Source organism: Macaca mulatta, chromosome 10 (genome assembly GCF_049350105.2).
Source record: "Macaca mulatta isolate MMU2019108-1 chromosome 10, T2T-MMU8v2.0, whole genome shotgun sequence".
In the NCBI taxonomy this organism is placed as follows: Eukaryota; Metazoa; Chordata; class Mammalia; order Primates; family Cercopithecidae; genus Macaca; species Macaca mulatta.
Window position 1 is genome coordinate 30,979,476 of NC_133415.1, and position 22,965 is coordinate 31,002,440.

Genomic DNA, 22,965 nt, shown 5'->3' on the forward strand with positions numbered 1-22,965 from the left:
CTTTCCTTAATCCTTTCCTTTAATTAAGACTCCAGTTGGTAAAGAGCTTTATACAAATTCACTGCGTCCAGTCCTAGGAGGAGGAAGGGGCACATCTCACCCTGCCACAACTTCATCATGTCTCTCCCTGGCTCCCCAAGCTTCCTGGGGCTTTCAGGGCCAACCTAGCCTAGGCTGCAGAGATGGTTTATGAATATCTAGTACAGGGCTCCATGCCTGGGCCCTTAAGGGCCTCACCACACCCAATCTCTAGAAAATAAGCAACAACACCCAGCTCGCAGCCGGCAAAGCCCGGTCAGGAACGGACTTCCGGTTCAGCCGGATACGCCGGGCCACGGCATGCAACAGCCGCCAGCCATTTTGGGCTCATCCCGGCGAGCTCCCAGAGGGCGCCCCTGTGACCTTGGGTTCCCAGCTGTGACTGGAAGCGGATCCCACCGGCTCTGAAGTGAGGCTGTCCACGGAGGCTCCGAGAACTTCCTTGCCGATGTAATGTTCATTTAATTGTTTCAGGGCCCTTCTCCTATCCTTCCCTGGAATCCTAGGTCAGTTCAAACGATCACCCTAACGGGGACGCTCCCTTACCGTTGTGTTAGACCATGGTTTCTCCCTTCGAAGGATTCTTTATTATCCTTAATGATAACCTGTTGCCTCCTTAAATTATCTTTGGGGTTAACATCACGAGATAGGGTTACTTTATTGATTTGTAACAGAAAGGGAATCTCTGAGGCCAGAGGGTTGCGGGAAGATTGCCGAGTTAAGAGAATAGGAGTAGGCATCCTGAGGGCTTAGTAACAGGAGGGAAGCCTGTCTCCTGAACGCCCCCTGAAGGTAGATTCTGTTACTGCCCTCAGTTTACGAATGAGGAAGCTGAAACTTAGCTTGAAATGTCCGCTGTCATGCAGCCAGTAAGTGTAGAGTCAAAATTCCAGTACCAAACTGTTCATCACTAAAGCCTCATCTATTTAACCAGAACCAAACTGTAGAATGTAAAATATCCAGGCAGGGCGCAGTGGCTCTCATCTGTAATCCCAGCACTTTGGGAGGCCGAGGCGGGCGGATCACCTGAGGTCAGGAGTTCAAGACCAGCCTAGCCAAGATGGTGAAACCCCGTCTCTACTAAAAATACAAAAATTAGGCCGGGCGCGGTGGCTCACGTCTGTAATCCCAGCACTTTGGGAGGCCGAGGCGGGTGAATCACCTGAGGTCAGGAGTTTGAGAACAGCCTGGCCAACATGGTGAAATCCCGTCTATACTTAAAATACAAAAAAAAAAAAAAAAAAAGAAATTAGCTTGGCATGGTGGCAGGGGCTTGTAATCACAGCTACTGGGGAGGCTGAGGCAGGAGAATCACTTGAACTCGGGAGGTGGAGGTTGCAGTGAGCCGAGATTGCACCACTGCACTCCAGCCTGGGAAACAAGAGCAAGACTCTTATCTAAAAAATAAAAATAAAAACATCCAGGGTGATCTGCTGCCCTTCTTAAGGAAGGAGTAATGTTTTACATTTTAAAAATATAATATACTTTATTGGCTTTTTAATTTAAAATAAGGAATATTGGCCGGGTGCAGTGGCTCATCCCCATAATCCCAGCACTTCAAGGGGCTGAAGCAGGCGGATCACTTGAGCCCAGGAGTTGGAGACCAGCCTGGGCAACATGGCGGAACCCTGTCTCTACCAAAAAAAAAAAAAATTAGGCTGGGCTGTAGTCACAGCTACTTACTTGGAAGGCTGAGATAGGAGAGGGGAAAAAAAAAAGGTTCTCACTAGATGGAACTTTTTTTGAGACAGAGTTTCACTCTTATCACCCAGGCTGGGGTGCAGTGGCGTGATCTGGCTCACTGCAACCTCCACCTCCTGGGTTCAAGAAGTTCTGCCTCAGCCTCCTGAGTAGCTGGGATTACAGGCGCGCATCACCACACCCGGCTAATTTTTGTATTTTTAGTAGAGACGGGGTTTCACCATGTTGGTCAGGCTGGTCTCAAACTCCTGACCTCGTGATCCACCCGCCTTGGCCTCCCAAAGTGCTGGGATTACAGGCGTGAGCCACTTCTTTTAGTTCTTCGGTAAGACCCAACTCTGTCTTGCTGCCGAGTATCCATGTCTGCTCTTTTGTCTGCTTCAAAAATTTGTTCCCCCTCCCCTTCAGGCTTATTTCCACACATCCTTTAGGTCTCAGCTTTTGTACTGCTTCCCCTGAAAAGCATTCCTGGACTTCCCAAGTCTGAATTAGATGCTCCCACCACCCCATATGTTCTAAACTGCTTTATCATTAAGATAAGTTTGTTACAGTATAGAGATTTTTTTTTTTCTTTTGACACTGTGTGGAGCCATTTTCATTCAAGGGCATTTTCCTTCGGCTGGAAAAACTATTAAAATTTTGCTATTTTATTTTTTAATTACTGAGTAATTACTGAGTAATGAGGCAGCAGAGAGCTCTCTTTATCCTGCACCTAACAGGATACTAATATGTGATAAAAGGATAAGGAAATGAATGAGTTCCACATCCTACTCCACAGCTGACCCTCCTGTAGCTCATGCTTTCTTTTATTGAATGATTAATGTGGAGCCAAAAGTCAAATCAAGTTACTCTATAAGTCAGCTTAAGCCTACCAAATTGTATTTAAGAGGGAATTTCTGAGAGCACAAACTGACTCTCAGAAACAGGTAAAGAAAATCCAATCGTAAGAGAACTGTTACCTGTTGAGGGAAACGAGTTTGTATTGACTTCCATATAACTTGGATTTACAACCTCCAGATTACATTCACTTATTCAGTAAACATGTATTGAGTTCCTAGTATGTGTCAGGCTCTGTTCTAGAAGCTGGGGATATGGCAGTGAACAAACTTTCGAGAGCTTGACACTCTAGTGGAAGAAAACAGGCAATCAAGAAGGAAATAAGCTAAGTTCAGATAGTGATGAATGCTACAGAAAATAAAGCAGATTCAGGGAAGAAGTGCTGTGGTTAGGGAAATGATTTCCAGTGAGCAATGTGGGAGCAATAATGAGTTCTCGATGCCAGGGCAATAAGGGGATGGAATATTCCACCTTAAGGAAAGGCTTATCTCTATGTATACATACATAATTGACAATATGGTTTAAAGATTAGACTTTTGGTTACTTTGATTCATTTTAATAATTTCTAAGAGCCGAAATACTTATTTGTATACTGATTAAATTTAATTTTTGGACTGCAAATACTAAGAGCCATTCTCCAGAATGTGGTACCCATTCCGAAGTATTGCCACTCGTGAACTCACAACCAGAACATTGTTCTGCAACTAGGATGGTCCCATTTCCTCAGTTACTGTCTTACCACATCAACCTGACTTACAATTTCACCAACTTGTGATTTATAAATTTTCGACCGTGTTTCTATTTTCTTGCCTTAATCCTTTATTGACTTATGGAATCGTAGATTTGAAGCCATTCCCACTTTCACCTGTGCAACATACAATATTGTAATATACAGATTGAACAAAATGGTTGGGAAATCTCTACATGGGACCCCAGGCTATGCACAAGTAAATATTAATAATTTAAGAATAATGCTATCATTTAATGACTAACTATAGGGCAGGCAACCGGATGCACATTTAATCTTTATTTTTATTTTTTTGTAGAGACAGGGTTTTGGTATGTTGTTCAGGCTGGTCTCAAAACCCCTGCCCCCAAGCCATCTCCCTGCCTTGGCTTCCCAGAGCTCTAAGAGTATAGGCATCAGCCACTGTGCACAACTTCACATTTAGTCTTTAGAACTGCCCTTTGAGTTGAGCATTTTGCACAGGGGAGAGACCAGTGTGTGGTGTTAAGAGATTAGCTCCTTTTGGGAGGCCAAGGCGGGTGGATCACTTGAGATCAGGAGTTCAAAACCAGCCTGGCCAACATGGTGAAACCCCGTCTCTACTAAAAATACAAAACAATTAGCTGAGCATGGTGGCATGCACCTGTAATCCCAGCTACTTGGGAGGCTGAGACAGGAGAACTGCTTGAACCTGGGAGGCGGAGGTTGCAGTGAGCTGAGATCAGGCCACTGCACTCCAGCCTGGGTGACAGAGCAAGACTCTGTCTCAAAAAAAAAAAAAAAAAAAAAAAAAAAAAAAAAAAACAGAAAAAAAAGAAAAAAAGAACTTAGCTCCAGTTCTTTCCTGTGTTACTTACACAAAGTGTTTCTCAGTGGTAAAATGGGAATAAAGTGCTACGGACATTTTAAATTTTGTGTTGTGTGATGATTAAATAAAGTAGTGCTTGTAAACTGATATTAAACACTTGTTTAATGTTAACTGTTAGGAGTTACTATTGCAATCTTAAAATGTACCGTCCTGGGTAGTGATCCGATGATCATTTAATTCCATTTTCTTTTTATTTTCCCATGTTTGTATCATTTAATCTGGCTGGAAGGTTTCAGACTTGAAGTAGGACTGCTTAGACTTTACTACAAAAGGAGTCTCAAGTACATTTCCCATAGTCTTCCTCCCCTAGCCCCTAGAGAAATATAAACAAACCAGTTAAAAGGAATACCTGAGCACTGATAAGAATGTTTACAGCACTTTGTGAAGAGGAGAGTGAAAAACAGCCCCAATGACATCTTGCCGTTTTTATTTTAAGACTTGCTTGTAGCATGTAAATCTGTTGTGGTGGTGGTGGTGGTGGTGGTGGTGGTGGTGGTGGTGGTGGTACAAGGTCTCACTCCGGTTACCCAGGCTGGAGTGCAGTGGTGCAATCTCACTGCCGCCTTTACCTCCCAGGCTCAGGTGATCCACCTCAGGCTCCCAAATAGCTGGGACAACAGGTGCATGCCACTATGCCCGGCTACGTTTTTATATTTTTAGTAGAGATGGAGTTTCGCCACATTGCCCAGGCTGGTCTCAAACTCCTGGGCTCAGGCAATACACCTGCCTCAGCCTCCCAAAGTGCTGGGATTACAGGCATGAGCCACTGCACCCAGCTGTATATCTTAATATAATCAAGCACACTACACAGTAAATCTTTTTATGCTTTAAAAAAAAATTAAGGCTGAGCGCGGTGGCTCACATCTGTAATCCCAGCACTTTGGAAGGCCGAGGCGGGCGAATCACGAGGTAAAGAGATTGAGGCCATCCTGGCCAACATGGTGAAACCCCGTCTCTACTAAAAAAAAAATACGGCCGGGCGCGGTGGCTCAAGCCTGTAATCCCAGCACTTTGGGAGGCCGAGGCGGGCGGATCACAAGGTCAGGAGATCGAGACCACAGGGAAACCCCGTCTCTACTAAAAATACAAAAAATTAGCCGGGCGCGGTGGCGGGCGCCTGTAGTCCCAGCTACTCAGGAGGCTGAGGCAGGAGAATGGCGGGAACCCGGGAGGCGGAGCTTGCAGTGAGCCGAGATCGCGCCACTGCACTCCAGCCTGGGCAACAGCGTGAGACTCCGTCTCAAAAAAAAAAAAATACAAAAATTAGCTGGGTGTGGTGGCGCACGCCTGTAGTTCCAGTTACTCAGGAGGCTGAGGCAGGAGAATCACTCGAACCTGGGAGGCAGAGATTGCGGTGAGCCGAGGTCGCACTACTGCACTCCAGCCTGGCGACAGAGCAAGACTCCGTTTCAAAATAGATAGGTAAGTACATAATAGCCTGTCCAAATTATCTCATTCTACTCGAAGTACATTTATTACCATTTAACATAATTACTGATATTCCATCATACTGAATGTATTATGGTTCATTTAATAATCCCCTTACAGTTATTTTCATTTCACTAAACTATAAACAAATTAGAAATGAATTATTTTGTTAAGACATCTTTTTCCAAATTTCAGATAATCAAGGATAATACAGTTAATAATCTTTGCTTTTTTAAATATAATATGTAATAATCTTTATATATATATATATTTATATTTTTTTTTCTTTGAGACGGAATCTTGCGCTGTTGCCCAGGCTGGAGTGCAGTGGCGCGATCTCAGCTCACTGCAAGCTCGGCCTCCCAGGTTCACGCCATTCTCCTGCCTCAGCCTCCCGAGTAGCTGGGACTACAGGCACCCGTCACCGTGCCTGGCTAATTTTTTGTATTTTTAGTAGAGACAGGGTTTCACCGTGTTAGCCAGGATGGTCTCGATCTCCTGACCTCATGATCTGCCTGTCTTGGCCTCCCAAAGTACTGGGATTACAGGGGTGAGCCACCGCGCCTGGCCATTTTTTGGGTTTTTTTTTTGTTTTTTGGTTTTTGTTTTTTGTTTTTGAGATGGAGTCTCACTCTGCCACCGAGGCTGGAGTGCAGTGGTGCAATCTCAGCTCACTACAACCTCCACCTCCCAGATTCAAGCGATTCTCCTGCCTCAGCCTCCCGAATAGCTGGGACTACGGGCGCCTGCCACCATGCTCAGCTAATTTTTTGTATTTTTAGTAGAGATGGGGTATCACCATGTTAACCAGGGTAGTCTCGATCTCCTGACCTTGTGATCCGCCCGCCTCGGCCTCCCAAAGTGCTGGGATTACAGGCATGAGCCACCGCGCCTGGCCATATTTTTTTCTTTTGGGAAGTTGTTTTGTGAAGTGTTTCTTTTTTCCCTCTTTTGTCTTATTAACTTGGTAAATTTTATTGTATATATGGTGACTTGATTTGCTCATATTGGACTCTCTTTGCATTATTAATATTTCTCATTTACTCATACTCCATTATTATTTTCATGTACTGCTGGATGCTGTTAAAAGATACATTTGGGCACGTTAAAATTTAAATGACTTTATTTGAGCATTCATTGATTCACGAATCAGGCAGCACCAGACCACAACTAGTTCAGTGCTCCACTGTGGGTGGGTAGGAAAGGGGGCAACGGAGGAAATTTGATGAAATATTCACAGAAACAAGACAAAGAAAACATATTTGATTGGTTAAAGTGGGAAGTCCCTAGTGAGAGATTAGTTGGCAGTTTCTGATTGGTTAAGCTTAAATTTCATTTTACTGTTTACACTGAGTTGGGTTTTGGTTGGCCTAAGTAGGAACTCAAGGTGCTGGAGCCATCTCAGCCTCATGACTTCCCAATTAACTGTCTTTAACAGTACCATTGCATTGATATTTGTAAGTGAGATTGGCCAGTAGTTTAATTTTTAGAGGCATCATTGTCAATTTATGTTTTGGAATTTGGTAATGAAATAGCCCTGTAAATTTTAGTCTGTCTCATACAACTCAAACTTGAATCTAGTATGGCCTGGGATGAGTAAGCTGGCTGAATGATGGATTCTATCCTATCCTTAGTGGATAGGATAGGATAGTTTTCCCCTGAAGTGGATCATAACCCTTCCAGGTTGTCTCTAGTCGTTCATTGTTTTTGAGCTACTTTAGAAGACTGGTGATAGCATTGTGACATAATTCTTGTCTCTAGACATGTACATTTTGTCCTATTCAATTGGCTTCTCTCCCTACTGGAAGCCAATTTTACCTCCATTTGCAGATTCATTTCAATATTCTGGATCTTATTTTGGATTCTCCCTAGAAATGGTTTTAACACCTTCTCAGTTTCCTCATTAACCAATTAAGTAACATCTTTAAAATGTGTTTATTTATTGATTTTGCCCAGGCTCTGGAGTGGAATGGTGCACTCTGGAGTGGAGTGGTACAATCTTGGCTCACTCTGTTGCCCAGGCTGGAGTGGAGTGGTACAATCTTGGCCCACTGCAACCCTCACCTCCCAGGCTCAAGCAATCCTCGCACCTCAGCCTCCCAAGTAGCTGGAACTAAACACATGCCACCAGGCCTGGCTAATTTTTGTATTTTTTTATAGAGACAGAGTTTTGCCATGTTGCCCAGGCTGATCTCAAACCCCTGACCTCAGATGGTCCACCCACCTCGGCTTCCCAAAGTGCTGGGATTACAGCTGTGAGCCAGTACACCCAGCCCCCTCAGGAAGAAATTTAGAACAAAGAATGGTGGTCAGAGTTCAATCTTCAACTCTCTTATCAAGGGCCCATGAGCCAGCAGTTGCATTTGGTGAGGGTCCAGGCTTCTGAAAGACAACTCAGAGATATATGTTAAGATGTTATTTTTCATTTTTATAGGAAAATTGAACATCTTTGGATCTAATTTCCTTGGCAATTATTTTAGGCTACTGTTCTCTTTTTTTAAAAATAAGAACCTGCAAAACATGATACATTTTGTTTATCAAGTTACTTATTTATTTTTACGTATTTGCTTTTTGAGAGGGAGTTTTGCTTTGTCACCCAGGCTGGAGAGCAGTGGCGCAATCTTGGCTCACTGCATCCTCCACCTCCTGGGTTCCAGCAATTGCCATGCCTCTGCCTCCCGAGTAGCTGGGACTACAGGCATGCACCACTTAGTAGAGACGGGATTTCACCATGTTGGCCAGGCTGGTCTCAAACTCCTGGCCTCAAGTGATCTGTCTGCCTCAGCCTCCCAAAGTGCTGGGATTACAGGCATGAGTCACGATACCCAGCCCCAAGTTACTTATTTATTTTTTAGGACTAGCTAGATGTCTAGAATTTCCCTTGGAGGAATTCAAGAGTTTTAAAATTTTTTATGTTTGGGAGCTTCCAGGCCCCTAAGAAGGGGTCCGTATCTTGTGTCATTTCTCCCCCACCCAAGCTCCTGGAAATCTCTATTCTTACTGTCTTTATGAATTTGACTACTCTGATATCTTATATAACTGTGCGGGAGGGAAAGCTTTTCCTCTGTCAACTCAGGTCCAGTGGTGCGTGGGAGCTGCAAATGAGCAAATTAACAGATTAATAGGGGGGAAAAGTAACCAAACAATAGACAGATTAACAGGAGAAAAGACAAGATTTCTTTACATGTGTGTGGGGCAGCATTTAAATGAGAAGCTCCCTGAAGAACTAGAGGTAGGGATTTGTACACCAGCTTTATAGGGGAAAGGGTGAGGGGAGAAAGGGTTTCCATGGGAAAGATAAATGGCCTTTTAGGAGAATAAATGGAATATATGACGCTTGATGATAATGTGTTCTTATACAATTTATCATCCCATTGCAAGTGGCCCTGTCTGGGAGTGAAGCTCTCCTAAAGAGAGGCTTTATGACAACTTCATTCTTAGAAGGCTCTGCCTTTAGCCAGATAAGGGAAGCTCTGAAATGGCTTCTTTCTGCATCTGCTGTGTCTCTAAATGTCTTCCGTTTAAAATTATCTTCAATCTGAAAATACAAATGGGATCCTACAGTATTTGTCCTTTTGTGACTGGCTTATTTCACTCAGCCTAATGTTCTCAAGGTCCGTATGTGTTGTAGCGTGTGTCAGAATTTTCCTCCTTTTTAAGGCTGAATAATATCCCATTGTATTTATATATCACGTTTTGTTTATCCATTCATCCGCTGATGGACATTTGCGTTGCTTCCACATTTTGGCTGTTGTGAATAATGCTGCTGTGAACATGGGTGTACAAATACATCTTCAAGACCTTGCTTTTAGTCCTTTTGGGTATATTCCTAGAATTGAAATTGCTGGATCTAATTTTAGTTTTTTGGGAAACCACCGTACTGTTTTCCCAGGAGTTCCACCATTCTACATTCCCAGCATTGTACAAGGGTTGCAATGTTGCTGTATCTTCACCAACACATTTTTTTCTGTTTTGTTTTTTTGATAGTAGCCATCCTAATGGATGTGAGGTAATATCTCATTGTACTTTTGATTTGTGTCTCCCTAATTAGTAATATTGAATGTCTTTTTTTTTTTTTTTTTTTTGAGACGGAGTCTCGCTCTGTCGCCCAGGCTGGAGTGCAGTGGCCGGATCTCAGCTCACTGCAAGCCTCGCCTCCCGGGTTCGGGCCATTCTCCTGTCTCAGCCTCCTGAGTAGCTGGGACTACAGGCGCCCGCCACCTCGCCCGGCTAGTTTTTTGTATTTTTTTTTTTTTTTTTAGTAGAGACGGGGTTTCACCGTGTTAGCCAGGATGGTCTCGATCTCCTGACCTCGTGATCCGCCCGTCTCGGCCTCCCAAAGTGCTGGGATTACAGGCTTGAGCCACCGCGCCCGGCCTTGAATGTCTTTTTATATGTTTATTGGCCAAAAAATTATCTTCTCACTGTAACACTGTACTCCACATTTTAGCACTATTCATTCACCAACCAAGGAGTCCCACTCATTGTTCATTATGGATGTGTCAGAGATTGAAATCTCAGAAAAATCAGTATGGGTCTTACCTTCATAGGTTTCAGTTTTATTGGCAGAAGTTTTTTTTCTTTTCTAGGTGGTGCATCTTACAAATCTATCCTTCTCAAAGCCATTTGACATTTGGCAAGAGAAGACAGAGACAGGGAACCATCCTGGAGGGTTTTTTGCTGCTGGGTTTGTGGCAGAGCTCTAAGGATAGGGAGCAGAGAGTAGACAGGGTCTCCTGCTGCCAAGGCCTTGACTTTGTTAGACAGCTTTCTTCAGTTAGGTAAGCTACAATGGAATCCTCTCCCAGAAAGCTCCTCTTTTTGCCTAAGCTATCTGTGGTCAGGCTCTGTGGATAATGAAAATCAGATCTTTCAATAATTCTATGAGCTCTTGGAAGAGCTTGCTCTGTGTGTTTTCATAGATTGATTTCTGTTCTCAGGTCAACATAATATTGTTTTATGTAAACATATGGTAATATTAGTGTTAATGTTAAATAATGATATCAGAATACATGATTAAATATAGAGTTTATTTGCACACAAATCTTGACTATAGCCACCCAGGAAGCAGTGAAGTGAAGGTTTCACTTATATGGGCAGAGACAGAGAAATTTTAGGAGGATTACAGAGTTTTCCATACAAAACCAGTGCATTCCTTACAGTGATTTGGTTGATGATAGAATACTATATTCCAAGAAAGATTACTTTGTTACTCCCTGAGAACAGGTAGTGATCTGAAGGGGTCTTATATCTGGTGCCATTTGGTCTTCCTAATTTTCTATAGTACAAGAATAAGGAGGAAAGTTGATCTATAATCAGAGAAGTAGAAGTCACAGCTGTATATTACATGACTCAGGCCACATAGCCACATTTCTCTCAAGGCTCAGAATAATTTCAAGTTCCAATAACTTTAAGTTGGAATTTTTTTTTTCTTTGAGACAGGGTCTCACTCTCTCGCCTAGACCGGAATGCAGTGGCCTGATCTTGGCTCACTGCAACCTCCGCCTCCCAGGTTCAAGTGATTCTCCTGCCTCAGCCTCTCAAGTAGCTGGGATTACAGACGTGCACCACCACACCTGGCTAATTTTTTTTTTGTATATTTAGTAGAGATGGGGTTTCACCATGTTGGCCAGACTGGTCTCAAACTCCTGACCTCGGGTGATCCACCCACCTCAGCCTCCCAAAGTGGTGGGATTACAGGCGTGAGCCACCATGCCCAGCCAGTCTGAATTAATTTCACATTAGTATCTCTCCAATAGTCTTCTCTTAGTTTTTCTTTTGTTGTTTCTTCTGAAGTTATAATTATACATTATTTTAAATGTCCTAATTATAATATTTATGTATTTCCAATATTTGCTCTCTTCATCCATTTACATGTCTTTCCATTTATTATTTTTACTCCATTACATTAATTTTTTAATTCTTTTTTTTGTTTTGTTTTGAGACAGAGTCTCGCTTTGTCGCCCAGGCTGGAGTGCAGTGGCACAATCTCAGCTCACTGCAAGCTCTGCCTCCCAGGTTCACACCATTCTCCTGCCCCAGCCTCCCAAGTAGCTGGGACTATAGGCGCCCGCCACCACGCCTGGCTAATTTTTTGTATTTTTAGTAGATGTGGGGTTTCAGGTTTCATCGTGTTAGCCAGGAGGGTCTCGATCTCCTGACCTTGTGATCTGCCCGCCTTGGCCTCCCAAAGTGCTGGGATTATAGGCATGAGCCACCGCGCCCAGCCAACTTTTTAATTCTTAATACTGTTTTCACATTTATTGTTATCCCTAGATGACAGAAAAAAAGTGAGTGAATGGTTTATTTCATATGTCTAAATTACTTCTGCTATTATACATTTACTTCTCAGTTCTTGCTGGAAATACCAGGCACTCTTGTGCAGTCATATCAGCAGAAATACTCCTATTAATTATATTAGCTGTTTCCTATTTTATCCTTTTTAGCTTTCAATGGTTAAAAGATAATTTTCAGAAAAGTAGAATTGTGACTTTATACAGATATAAAAATGAACATGTATTAAAGAATTTATTGGCCAGGCGCGGTGGCTCAAGCCTGTAATTCCAGCACTTTGGGAGGCTGAGATGGGCGGATCATGAGGTCAGGAGATCGAGACCATGCTGGCTAACATGCTGAAACCCCGTCTCTACTAAAAAATACAAAAAAACTAGCCGGGCGAGGTGGCGCGCGCCTGTAGTTCCAGCTATTCGGGAGTCTGAGGCAGGAGAATGGCGTAAACCCGGGAGGCGGAGCTTGCAGTGAGCTGAGATCCAGCCACTGCACTCCAGCCTGGGCGACAGAATGAGACTCCGTCTCAAAAAAAAAAAAAAAAAAAGAATTTATTTTGGTCATATAATATGAAGTACCAGGCAGCTGTTAAAGAAGGGTTAAGCCAGCACACATCTCTATGACATGAAGAGATGTTGAGATGAATTTCAGATGGAGACAAAATTTTCCACAGGTAGAAGTTAGGGGAAAATCCTTACCAGACCGGACAGAATTTCTATGTCTATCAGTTACCTACAACTTATAAAGTTACAAAATAGCTCAAAGATAATGAACAAGGCTCAAATCTGATAACCAAGAAGGGTACATTACAGAGGATCCATTGCTTTCCATTGTAGAGGAGAAAAAAATCATAGCTTTTCCTCACCCATCTCAAGGGTCTTTGCTGATACCCCTATTTTTAAAAGGCAGATTAACAAGAGGACACCGTAGCAAATTTATCAAAGTTTTACGTGAACAGGAACCTTCAGAAATGAAGACTCAAAGACCCAAGGAGAACTTTAGTTTTTTGTTTTGTTTTGTTTTGTTTTGTTTTGTTTTGTTTTGTTTTGAGACGGAGTCTCACTCTGTCGCCCAGGCTGGAGTGCAGTGGCCGGATCTCAGCTCACTGCAAGCTCTGCCTCCCAGGTTCACGCCATTCTCCTGCCTCAGCCTCCCGAGTAGCTGGGACTGCAGGCGCCCGCCACCTCGCCCGGCTAGTTTTTTGTATTTTTTAGTAGAGACGGGGTTTCACCATTTTAGCCAGGATGGTCTCGATCTCCTGACCTCGTGATCCACCCGTCTCAGCCTCCCAAAGTGCTGAGATTACAGGCTTGAGCCGCCGTGCCCGGCCGGAGAACTTTAGTTTTTAATTTAATTTTTTTTTTTTTAGAGACTGGGGTCTTACTATATTGCCCAGACTGGCCTTGAATTCCTGGGCTCAAGCAGTCCTCCTGCCTCACCCTCCCAAGTAGCTGGGACTACAGGTGCATGCCACTGCACCTGACTATCTGTATATATCTATGCTTAGGTTTGATGAAGGATGCACAGTCATGTACAAGTATGATTGGACAAAAAGCCTGTGGTCTAATGGTAATAAGCTGGGGAGAACTTAACAAGGCCTGTTCGTTCAGATTCTTCTTGGCCCCTCTGTGTAGCATTTCTTTCCTCCTGGTATAGGACAGGACACCTGTCACATGGGGGTCTAACGACCTACTTTCAGGAGAGGAAGGTCAGAGAATTCCTTTATGACTAGCTCTCACACAGAAAGGCAGAGAAAAGTCAGAGAGAGACCTTCTAAGTGCCGTATTTGGGGGTGACATTCTGAGCCACAACACCATTTTTTTCCTACACTATGTACATAATTATTTGCCTCTTTTTATTGCCATAGACAGCCCCATTGTTATGTGTCTTATTGCACTGGCTACAGCTTTCCCAGACAATGTTGATAGTGTGCATGCTTGTTTCTAATTCAAACATCAACAAAATTACCCATGATACAGCCCCTCTCTCTCTCTCTCTCTCTCTCTCTCACACACACACACACACACACACACATATTATATATATGTATATATGTATGTTTATATATAGAGAGAAAACAATTTTTTGATTAGTCATGGAGAAATATGATAAGACAAAAGGAGTATGAGACTATGAGCCAAGTTTAATAAAGTGGCGAAACAGCAGGCCTATGTGTTCAGATCCCTCTTGGCAAGCCTTCGTCTTTGGAAATAAGGATATGCCTTTCCTTCTGGTATGAGGGGAGCACCTCTCACAGGAGGATCTTATACCTACTACAGGGGAAGGTCAGAAAATCCTGCCTGCCCATGCCGTTTCTCAAATTCCTTCAGCTTAAAATATTCAGTATGCTAAGTTGCTGTATTTTGGTAAGGCACATCCTAAACTCCATCAAAGTCCTGCTAGAAGCAGATACCAAGATGCAAAAACATCCAAGGATTTTACTAGGGGAGCTCCCTATAAGGGGCATTGAGGAGTGAGCAGGGAAGGCGTGGAGACCCCACAGACCTGCGTCGCTGTGTTTGGTGAAGCAGAGCTGGAGGGAAGGTTGGGTGGAAATGTGTGCACTCAGGAAGATTTGGCAAAGCCATAAGGGAGTCCTCAAGCCAAAGGTGGTTGTCACAGGAGTGGTGTCTCCCAGGAACTAGTCTGTCACATTGTCTCCCAGGAACTAATCTGTCCTCAGTCATTGTTGGTGAGCAGCATGTGGTGGTATGACTTGGGCCTTAAGGCTGCCAGGGATTCCCGCTGCCCTTGCTCAGGTGCATTTCCTGAGTTGGAGGTGCAGGGCACACTCTCATGGTGGCCACACCGTCTTCATCTTATTTCTGACTTTTAAAGCAATGTTGGCTGGGCGCGGTGGCTCACGCCTGTAATCCCAGCACTTTGGGAGGCCGAGGCAGGCAGATCACGAGGTCAGGAGATCAAGACCATCCTGGCTAATGCAGTGAAACCCCGTCTCTACTAAAAATACAAAAAAAGTAGCTGGGCGTGGTGGCAGGCGCCTGTAGTCCCAGCTACTCGGGAGACTGAGGCAGGAGAATGGCATGAACCCAGGAGGCGGAGCTTGCAGTGAGCCAAGATTATGCCACTGCACTCCAGCCTAGGTGACAGAGCAAGACTCTGTCTCAAAAAAAAAAAAAAAAAGCAATGTTTATAAAACACCACTACTAAGTATCAGGTTCAGAAGCTTCCCTTCTGTTTCTTCTTTGATTTTCCCAAATGCATTGACATTAATAATTAATAAACCTAACATTAACCATTCTTGCTCAATTGTACTTCATCACTATTTGTGAGAGATATTTATAGATTTAATGTGTCAGGCCTTTGATTTGATTTGCTAGTATTTAAGCCTTTGCTAGGTAGCTTCCAATGTATGATTGGCCAATAATTGTCCTTTCTTATACTGTCCTTTGTCCTCGCCCAGTTTATTACCAAGGCCATAGTGGCCTCATGCAAATGGATTTCATAGCTTGTGAGACTAAATGAATGTTTCTTGTCTCTGACTAGCATAGATTCTAGAATGCTGCTGTCCAAAAGTGTAGCATCTAGCTACGTGAAGCTATTTAGATTGTAATTAATTAGAATTTAATTTAATTTAAAATTCAGTCCTTTAGTCACGCTAGCCACATTTCAAGTACTCGGTAACCACATGTGGCTTGGGGCTCCCGCATCAGACAGTGCAGGTCTAGAACTGCCCCCTCCTTACACAAAGCCTTGCTCTGTGGTGGACTGTGGAAAGTGATGGGATGAGGTCTACACTCGCATTTCATGGGAGTCTACACTCCCGCATTTCAGGGAAAAAAGGAGGCATTTGGGCAGTTGAAAGAATCCATAACTAACCTGAACCTGATGCTCTGTGAGAGCATAGAAAAAAAAATCCTCCATTCCATATTACCCTCAACTCCATCAGTGGGATTGTGGTAAGCGTCTATTGTGCAAACTTGCTCTTGAAATGCACTTAAAATATATACTGCTTGTCTGGTGTATGTCAGGAACTATGTTTATCACTCAGACTATAGCAGTAATGAAAGCAGATACAGCCCCTTTTTTCATGGAGCTTATAATTTAGCAGAGAGGAGACAGATAATATGCGAGTGTGTGCATTTATGTGTGTGCACGTGCGTGTGTGTGTGTGTGTGTGTGTGTAAGAGAGACAGAAGGCCGGGCGCGGTGGCTCACGCCTGTAATCCCAGCACTTTGGGAGGCCGAGGCGGGCGGATCACAAGGTCAGGAGATCGAGACCACGGTGAAACCCCGTCTCTACTAAAAATACAAAAAATTAGCCGGGCGCGGTTGTGGGCGCCTGTAGTCCCAGCTACTCGGGAGGCTGAGGCAGGAGAATGGCGTGAACCCGGGAGGCGGAGCTTGCAGTGAGCCGAGATCGCGCCACTGCACTCCAGCCTGGGCTGGGCGACAGAGCGAGACTCCGTCTCAAAAAAAATAAAATAAAAAAGAGAGACAGAAACAGAAAAGGGGTGATAGAAGAAGCGCTGTAAATCAGGTTAGGAAAGATAAAGCTGTAATTAAGGGATGAGAGTGCTATTCTACTTGGGTGGTCAGGGAAGACCTCTCAGGGTGAAATTTTAATAGAAACCTGAATGAAGTAAGGGGGCCAGCCATGAGGATATTTGGGAGAAGACACTTCTAGGCAGAGGAAACAGGAAGCGCAAAGGCCCTGAAGCAGGGCGTTGCTGGTGTTTGAGGAGAGAAATGGAGTCCAGTGTAGGTTGCTGGTGCAGAGTGAATAGTGAGGGGAGTGACAGGAGGTGGACCCTGAGATACTCGGATGCTAGACTCTGAGGCGCAGCTGCAGGGTGGATTGTATTCACAGTGAAAATGAAGCCACTAGAGTTTTGAGCAAACGAGTGTCATGATCTGAGTTTGACCACAGGGTGCACAAGGACAGAAGCAGAGAGACAAGTTAGAAGGCCACTGCAGTAATAGGGGCAAGAGATAATGGCTTGGTAAAACTGGAAGTGATGAGAACTGCTCAGAATCTACATATGCTTTGGGAGAATTGATGTGGAGTTTGGGGACAGTGTCCTCAGTTATGTGTTCATGATCTTAATGGTGAAGGCAGAAGAGGAAAGTGTGGGTCAATTCAAAGCCTCTACAGCCTGGCAAGGAATAGATCTAAACCCCTGAGGTTCTGGATCCCATGTCCCCAGGGCCTGAGGGCTTCAGGGTCTCAGGCTTACAAGACCTGAATGTTGGGGTTTTGGTCCTGAATGGCGGGAGGAGCCAGCATTTGGTTCTGTGACAGATGCAAAAGGCTTGCATCTCCCGCGTTGGCCTGGGAGCGATGCTGAGCCATTAGTCTTCTGAGGATTTCTACCTTCTTCTGCTCCAGGTCCATGGAGGTGAACCACCCAGCACCTCTCAGGCTCTTGGAACTTGCAGCCCACAGCCTGCTGAGCAATGAGGCTTCAGTTCTACTGGTGTTGGAACAGCTCACAGTGAACCTTTTCCCGCCACTACTCACTGCTGCATTTGCCAAGGGGCACAGAAAGGCTCTGAAGGCCTTGGTGCAGGCCTGGCCCTTCCCCTTTCTCCGTCTAGGCTCTCTGATAGTGCAGTGGCCCAACCAAGACAGCCTGCAAGCTGTGGTGGATGGGCTGGAGGCCTTTTCTGCCCACAGGGCTTGTCCCAGGTAAGGGGGATGCTGGGAGCAAGACCTCAGCTCAGAGCCAGAGGGAGGGTGAGCTGAGATCCAGGGGAGGGGAGCGTTAAATCGCCTCGGGGGACAAGTGGGGAAACTATATGTTTCTGAGTTAAGTGGTTGATGGTACAGCTACAAGGCTTTAAGGAGAGGGCTTTTTACCTTCTAGGGGTGGTGGTATGAGCTGTATGAGGAATAGGGGCTAGCAAGGAGCCTGGGTGAGGGAGGAAAAGCCCATTGGAGAGGAGAGGCGAGGCGAGCAGGTACTGGGGTCTGGGGAGCGGCCCAGGACTGCTGCCGCTCATCTCACATGGGCTCTCCAGCATCTCCTCACTCCTGTCTCCCCCACAGGAAGTCAGAACTGAGGATGCTGGATTTTACCCTGGACTCTGAGCAAGTCCACAGTAAAGGGGCTTCTGAAGCCTTGGCCAAGTTCCCATTTTGGTTACCATCAACAGTCAAGGCAGAGATGCCCCAGGCCGTGGCCAGGCCCAAGCCAACAGAGAATATGAAAAAAGGACCAAAGCAGCCATGGGAAGCAGTGGAAATACACATTGATCTTTTCCTGAGAGGCCCCTTCAAGTTAGATAAGTTCCTCTCCAGCCTCCTGACGAAAGTGGAACAGAGCCACGGGGCCCTGCATCTCTGCTGTAGGAAGCTGCACATTGAGGAGATGCCCTTCCACAGTCTGCTGGGGATCCTGAAGACACTCAAGCTGGATTTCATCCAGGAGCTGGAGGTGTTTGACTGGTTTGACTGGTTCTGGGCATTGTCAGATCCAAACCTATCTGCAACACAGCTGGGAAGGATCTTCAACCTGCGCAGCCTCAAACTCATCTACTACAACTGGGCCTTCTCCTCACGGGGCGAGCGGCCCTCCAGCTACTTTCTCTCACAGCTCACCAGGCTGGGCCACCTCCAGAAGCTGCACCTGTCTTACTCCTACCTCTCGGGCAACCTACATTATGTACTCAGGTGAATGGGTGGACAGGGGCATCCAAAGAGTTCCCTGAATACTCCTAAGTGAGGTCAGGACAGGGGAACAAGACAGGAAATGGGGCCCATTCTTAGATGCTCATGGAATTGTGGGCACGGCCTGGGAACCCAGGGTTCAGATGCAGTTGATGGCTGGGATCTGCTTTGGAAACATTTGATGGGGAAAGATGCATGTTGCTGTAAAAATAATATCCACTTTGGGAGGCTGAAGTGGGAAGCTTGCTTGAGGCCAGAGTTGGAAACCAGCCTGGGCAACAAAGTAAGACCACATTTCTACAAATAAATACACAAAAATTAAGGCCAAGCACGGTGGCTCATGCCTGTAATCCCAGCACTTTGGGAGACAGAGGCAGGTGGATCACTTGAGGTTAAGAGTTTGAGACCAGCCTGGCCAACATGGAGAAACCCCATCTCTACTAAAAATACAAAAATTAGCCAGATATGATGGCATGTGCCTGTAATCCCAGCTGCTCGGGAGGCTGAGGCAGGAGAATCTCTTGAACCCAGGAGGTGGAGGTTATAGTGAGCCAAGATCGCACCACTGCACTCTAGCTTGGGCAACAGAGCAAGACTCCATCTCAAAAAAAAACAAAAACAAAAACAAAAATTAGCTGGGCATGGTAGTGCACCTTTCGTCCCAGCTACTCAGGAGGCCAAGGCAGGAGGATTGCTTGAGCCCAGGAGTTTGAGGCTGTAGTGAGCCATGATTGCACCACTGCACTCCAGCTTGGGCAACAGAGCGAGACTCTGTCTCAAAAAAAATTACAACAAATTTAATTTAAAGATCTAATTGGCTTTTTTTTCTCTTTAAAGACAGGAGGTCATTATGTCACCCAGGCTAGAGTGCAGTGGCACAATTACGTCTCACGCAGCCTCAGACTCCTGTGTTCAAGCTACCCTCCCGTCTCAGCCTCCTAAGTGGCTAAGACTACAGATGCGCACCACTACACCTTGCGAATGTTTTAAAAACTTTTTTTTTTTTTTTTTTTTTTGAGATGGAGTCTTGCTGTGTCTCCCAGGCTGGAGTGCAGTGGCATGATCTCGGCTCACTGCAAGCTCCGCCTCCCGGGTTCACGCCATTCTCCCGCCTCAGCCTCCCAAGTAGCTGGGACTACAGGCGCCCGCCACCACGCCCGGCTAGTTTTTTGTATTTTTAGTAGAGACGGGGTTTCACCATGTTGGCCAGACTGGTCTTGAACTCCAGACCTCAGGTGATCCACCCACTTCGGCTCCCCAAAGTGCTGGGATTACAGGTGTGAGCCATTGCGCCTGTCCTAATAATATGTTTATTTACTCAGCAAACCTTTTCAGGCACTGCTGAATGTTACACTGGTTCCCAAGAAAAGATCCTGAGACAGCACAGGTTAGGCCTCTCCTTCTGAGCTCATACTGCCCCAGACAGGTGGGTACAGAGCTCTGAAGGACAATCAGTATCCACTCTGTGCACGTCTCCTAGAAATTTCCAGATAGGGCATTCAGGACCCCCGGCCCTGGCTTAAACAGAAGCCTGAGCAGCAGCTTCCCCAAACCCAAACCTGAGGAATAATGGGCTCAGCCTATGGTTGCTTCTCATCAGATAAGCTCTTTCAGGTGGCTCCTCTCAGCAGTCATATTGGGTATGGATAATGTGAGTCTCCCTTTCACCAAAGAGAAACTTAGAGTTGGAGGGGTTTGTGGGGGACCTGGTAGGTCTGTTGAGAGAGAGCCTGGCCTTGGGACACCAAAGGACATGCTTCTGACCCTGCTGGTAAAAGGCTTCCCTAATGAGGGGGTGGCCATAGGACTGGCCTCCTCAGGGACGAGTAGGTGTTCCGGGCGGGGGGCCTGGGCCCTACCCTCACACAGCCACCCTTCTCTCCTCAGCTGTCTGTGGGTTCCACTGCATTCCCTGGAGATCTGCTACTGCAGGCTTCTCGACACTGACATCACCTACTTGTCCCAGAGCCCTCATACCACTTGCCTGAAGAAGCTGGATCTGAGTGGCAACAACCTGTCCTACATGATCCCTAGGCCCTTGGGGACCCTGCTGAGGGAGGTCTCAGGGACGCTGCAGCACTTAGACCTGAACCACTGCCGGCTGAAGGATGCCCACCTCAGTGCCCTCCTGCCCGCCCTGTGCCGCTGCTCCCACCTCAGTTCCCTGAGCCTCTCCGACAACCCCATCTCCAGTGCCTGCCTCCTGAGCCTGCTGGAGCACACAACGGGGCTGATGGAGCTGAAGCAGGTACTCTATCCCATCCCAGTCGACTGCTGCATGTACCTGCATGGCCTCTCCTGGGGTCCCGTGAACAAGGACAAGCTGTGCCAGTTGCAGGCTGAGATACAGAAGCAGCTGCAGGCCATGCAGCGGGCTGACATGCAGTGGAGCCCCCCGCTGCCCTTGCTTATGCAGCTGGTGCAGTTTGAATGAAGAGCAGGAGCCAGGCTCAGGGAACAGAAGTCAGAGAGGGCAGCTGGAATCACAGCTGGGGCCACATGTTGTTTGCAAGGAACATAAAATAAACTTCCATGGGAACTGTCTGGTGCTTTCTTCATTCCCCTTGCTCCCCTTTCCCAGTGCAAAGCCTGGCCTGTTTCACCTGTTCATTATCCAGCCACACGTTATCCAGGTGGCTCTACCGCCAGGTCACCAGAGACCCCAGAGGTCCAGCCCTCCCTGGCAAACACTCCCTCTTCTGGCCACTCATTCAGTTTCTCTTTGTCTTATGCTTCTGGATAGAATGAAGTGGGTCCTTAGCTGACTTCCCCACCTTTGGACATGAGCTGTACGCTGGAGTCGGAACAGCTCTGGGGGCTGTTGGGAGACTGGAAGGAAGCACATGCCTGGCACCAAACCCAGAGCACGCGGCCATCAGTCAGCTGATCACCATCGAGCACGTGCTGGGGCCAGGTGCTGCTGTCCTCAGACCAGGCATACATGGAGAGCATGGGTCGCAACCATTTAGGAAGTCCCTACAACAGGGCAAAGTCAGAAGAATCAGGAGTGGCTGCTAAAGCAGGTCAGGGAAGGTACCTCATAGAGGAGGCCTTTGAGTCCAGTCCTGAATCTGTGGCAGAGATCTGGAGTCAGGAACCCTGGGAGGGGCCCGGCAACAACAGCGGCTGAGAACCGGGCCTGAGCCTGGCAGGAGAGGACGGGTCAGAGGTTCACAGGCCCAGGCCCCCAGCACCATGTAGGTGGAATACAGTCAAGGCTGATGTAGATGGAGACAGAAGACAGACACAGGGGAACTTATGAGTGAACAAGATATGTCTAGGGTCTGCTTGGAAAGGCCTGGACCAAACTGACACACAGGCCCAGAGAAAGCCAGAGAATTACTGCTGGGTGGGAGAGGTTTACAGAACAGCCTTCAGTCCATTCTGCTAGCCCGCTTGTCACTTTCTGTTTATTTCCTGTCCTTGCTGAAGCTCTGCTGTAGGCATCCTGGTTCCACCTATGTAACCCCTGGAACCAGAGATGGGTAAGAAAGCCTTACTTAGTGGAAGGGTCCTCAGTGCCTCGCTTGCTGAGTTCTTCTTCCATCCAGGCGAGGGAGCTTGCCTGCTCACATGAGCCATCTTGCAGCAACCTCAGTGCCTCCCGAACTACCCTGACTCCAGGTTGTGATAGTACCCAGCAGATTCCTCATAGGATTCCTACAGAACAGCACGGTCCTTGTGCACCCACCTTCCTCTGTGTACCGCATCACGCTCAGAGGGCCAGCCCCGAAGCCATACAGTCATCTCCAGCAGTGTGGCCTGAGAATGGAGCGTGCTGATTTTTCACATTGTCCATTTAAGTAACAAGTACTTGCCAAGTGCCTCCCAGGTGACAGGTACTTTTGCAAGGGCAGAGGATGCAGCAGAAATAACTCAAAGTTCCTACCCTAGTGGAGCATGGGCTCCATGGAGATAAGCAAGCTGGCAGGTAAATGCCACGTTTTCAGGTTGGGAAAGGGCGAAACAAAGGGAGTGGGGCCCGCTGCTGAGGGGTGGAAAGGGAACTGTTTGCGATAAAGTACACACAAGGTCTGTTTTAGAGCAGAGACCTGAATGGAGGCAAAACCTCCAGGCAGAGGAACAGAAAAGCACAAATAGAGGAAGATCAAGATACAGAGAAATGCACTGGGGACTCAATGCACTGTGCCGTTACTTACTCTGCTGAAAAAAATCAGATGCTTCCCCAAACCCTGACTGGCTAATAGCCTCTGATCCACACAATGCGCCTTTCTACGATGCAGCCATGCAGGCATGTAACTGCAGCTGTTCCACATGTCACTATCAGAGTGTAAGATCAGATTGGATGAATGAAATCCCATTGCTTCCTGTAGCTACCTTCTGGTGACACATCTTTCCAGCAGTGTCAGGGCACAGGTGCTGCCATGACCTCAGACTTGCTTTCCTCCTTACTCTGCCCACTCACTTTCTCCTTGCCTGAGTCAG

At 46.3% G+C, this 22,965-nt stretch overlaps 1 protein-coding gene across 1 annotated transcript; it reads left to right on the forward strand.

Moving 5' to 3' along the window:
* Positions 1–335: 335 nt before the first annotated feature.
* LOC698692 (PRAME family member 20-like) lies at positions 336–21,063 on the forward strand. Its single transcript, XM_015149802.3, is given in 5 exon segments — positions 336–489; positions 17,239–17,538; positions 17,899–18,522; positions 20,407–20,912; positions 20,915–21,063. Coding segments are annotated over 5 exon segments (1,467 nt in total). The 5' UTR covers positions 336–487; the 3' UTR covers positions 20,950–21,063.
* The last annotated feature ends 1,902 nt before the right edge of the window (positions 21,064–22,965 follow it).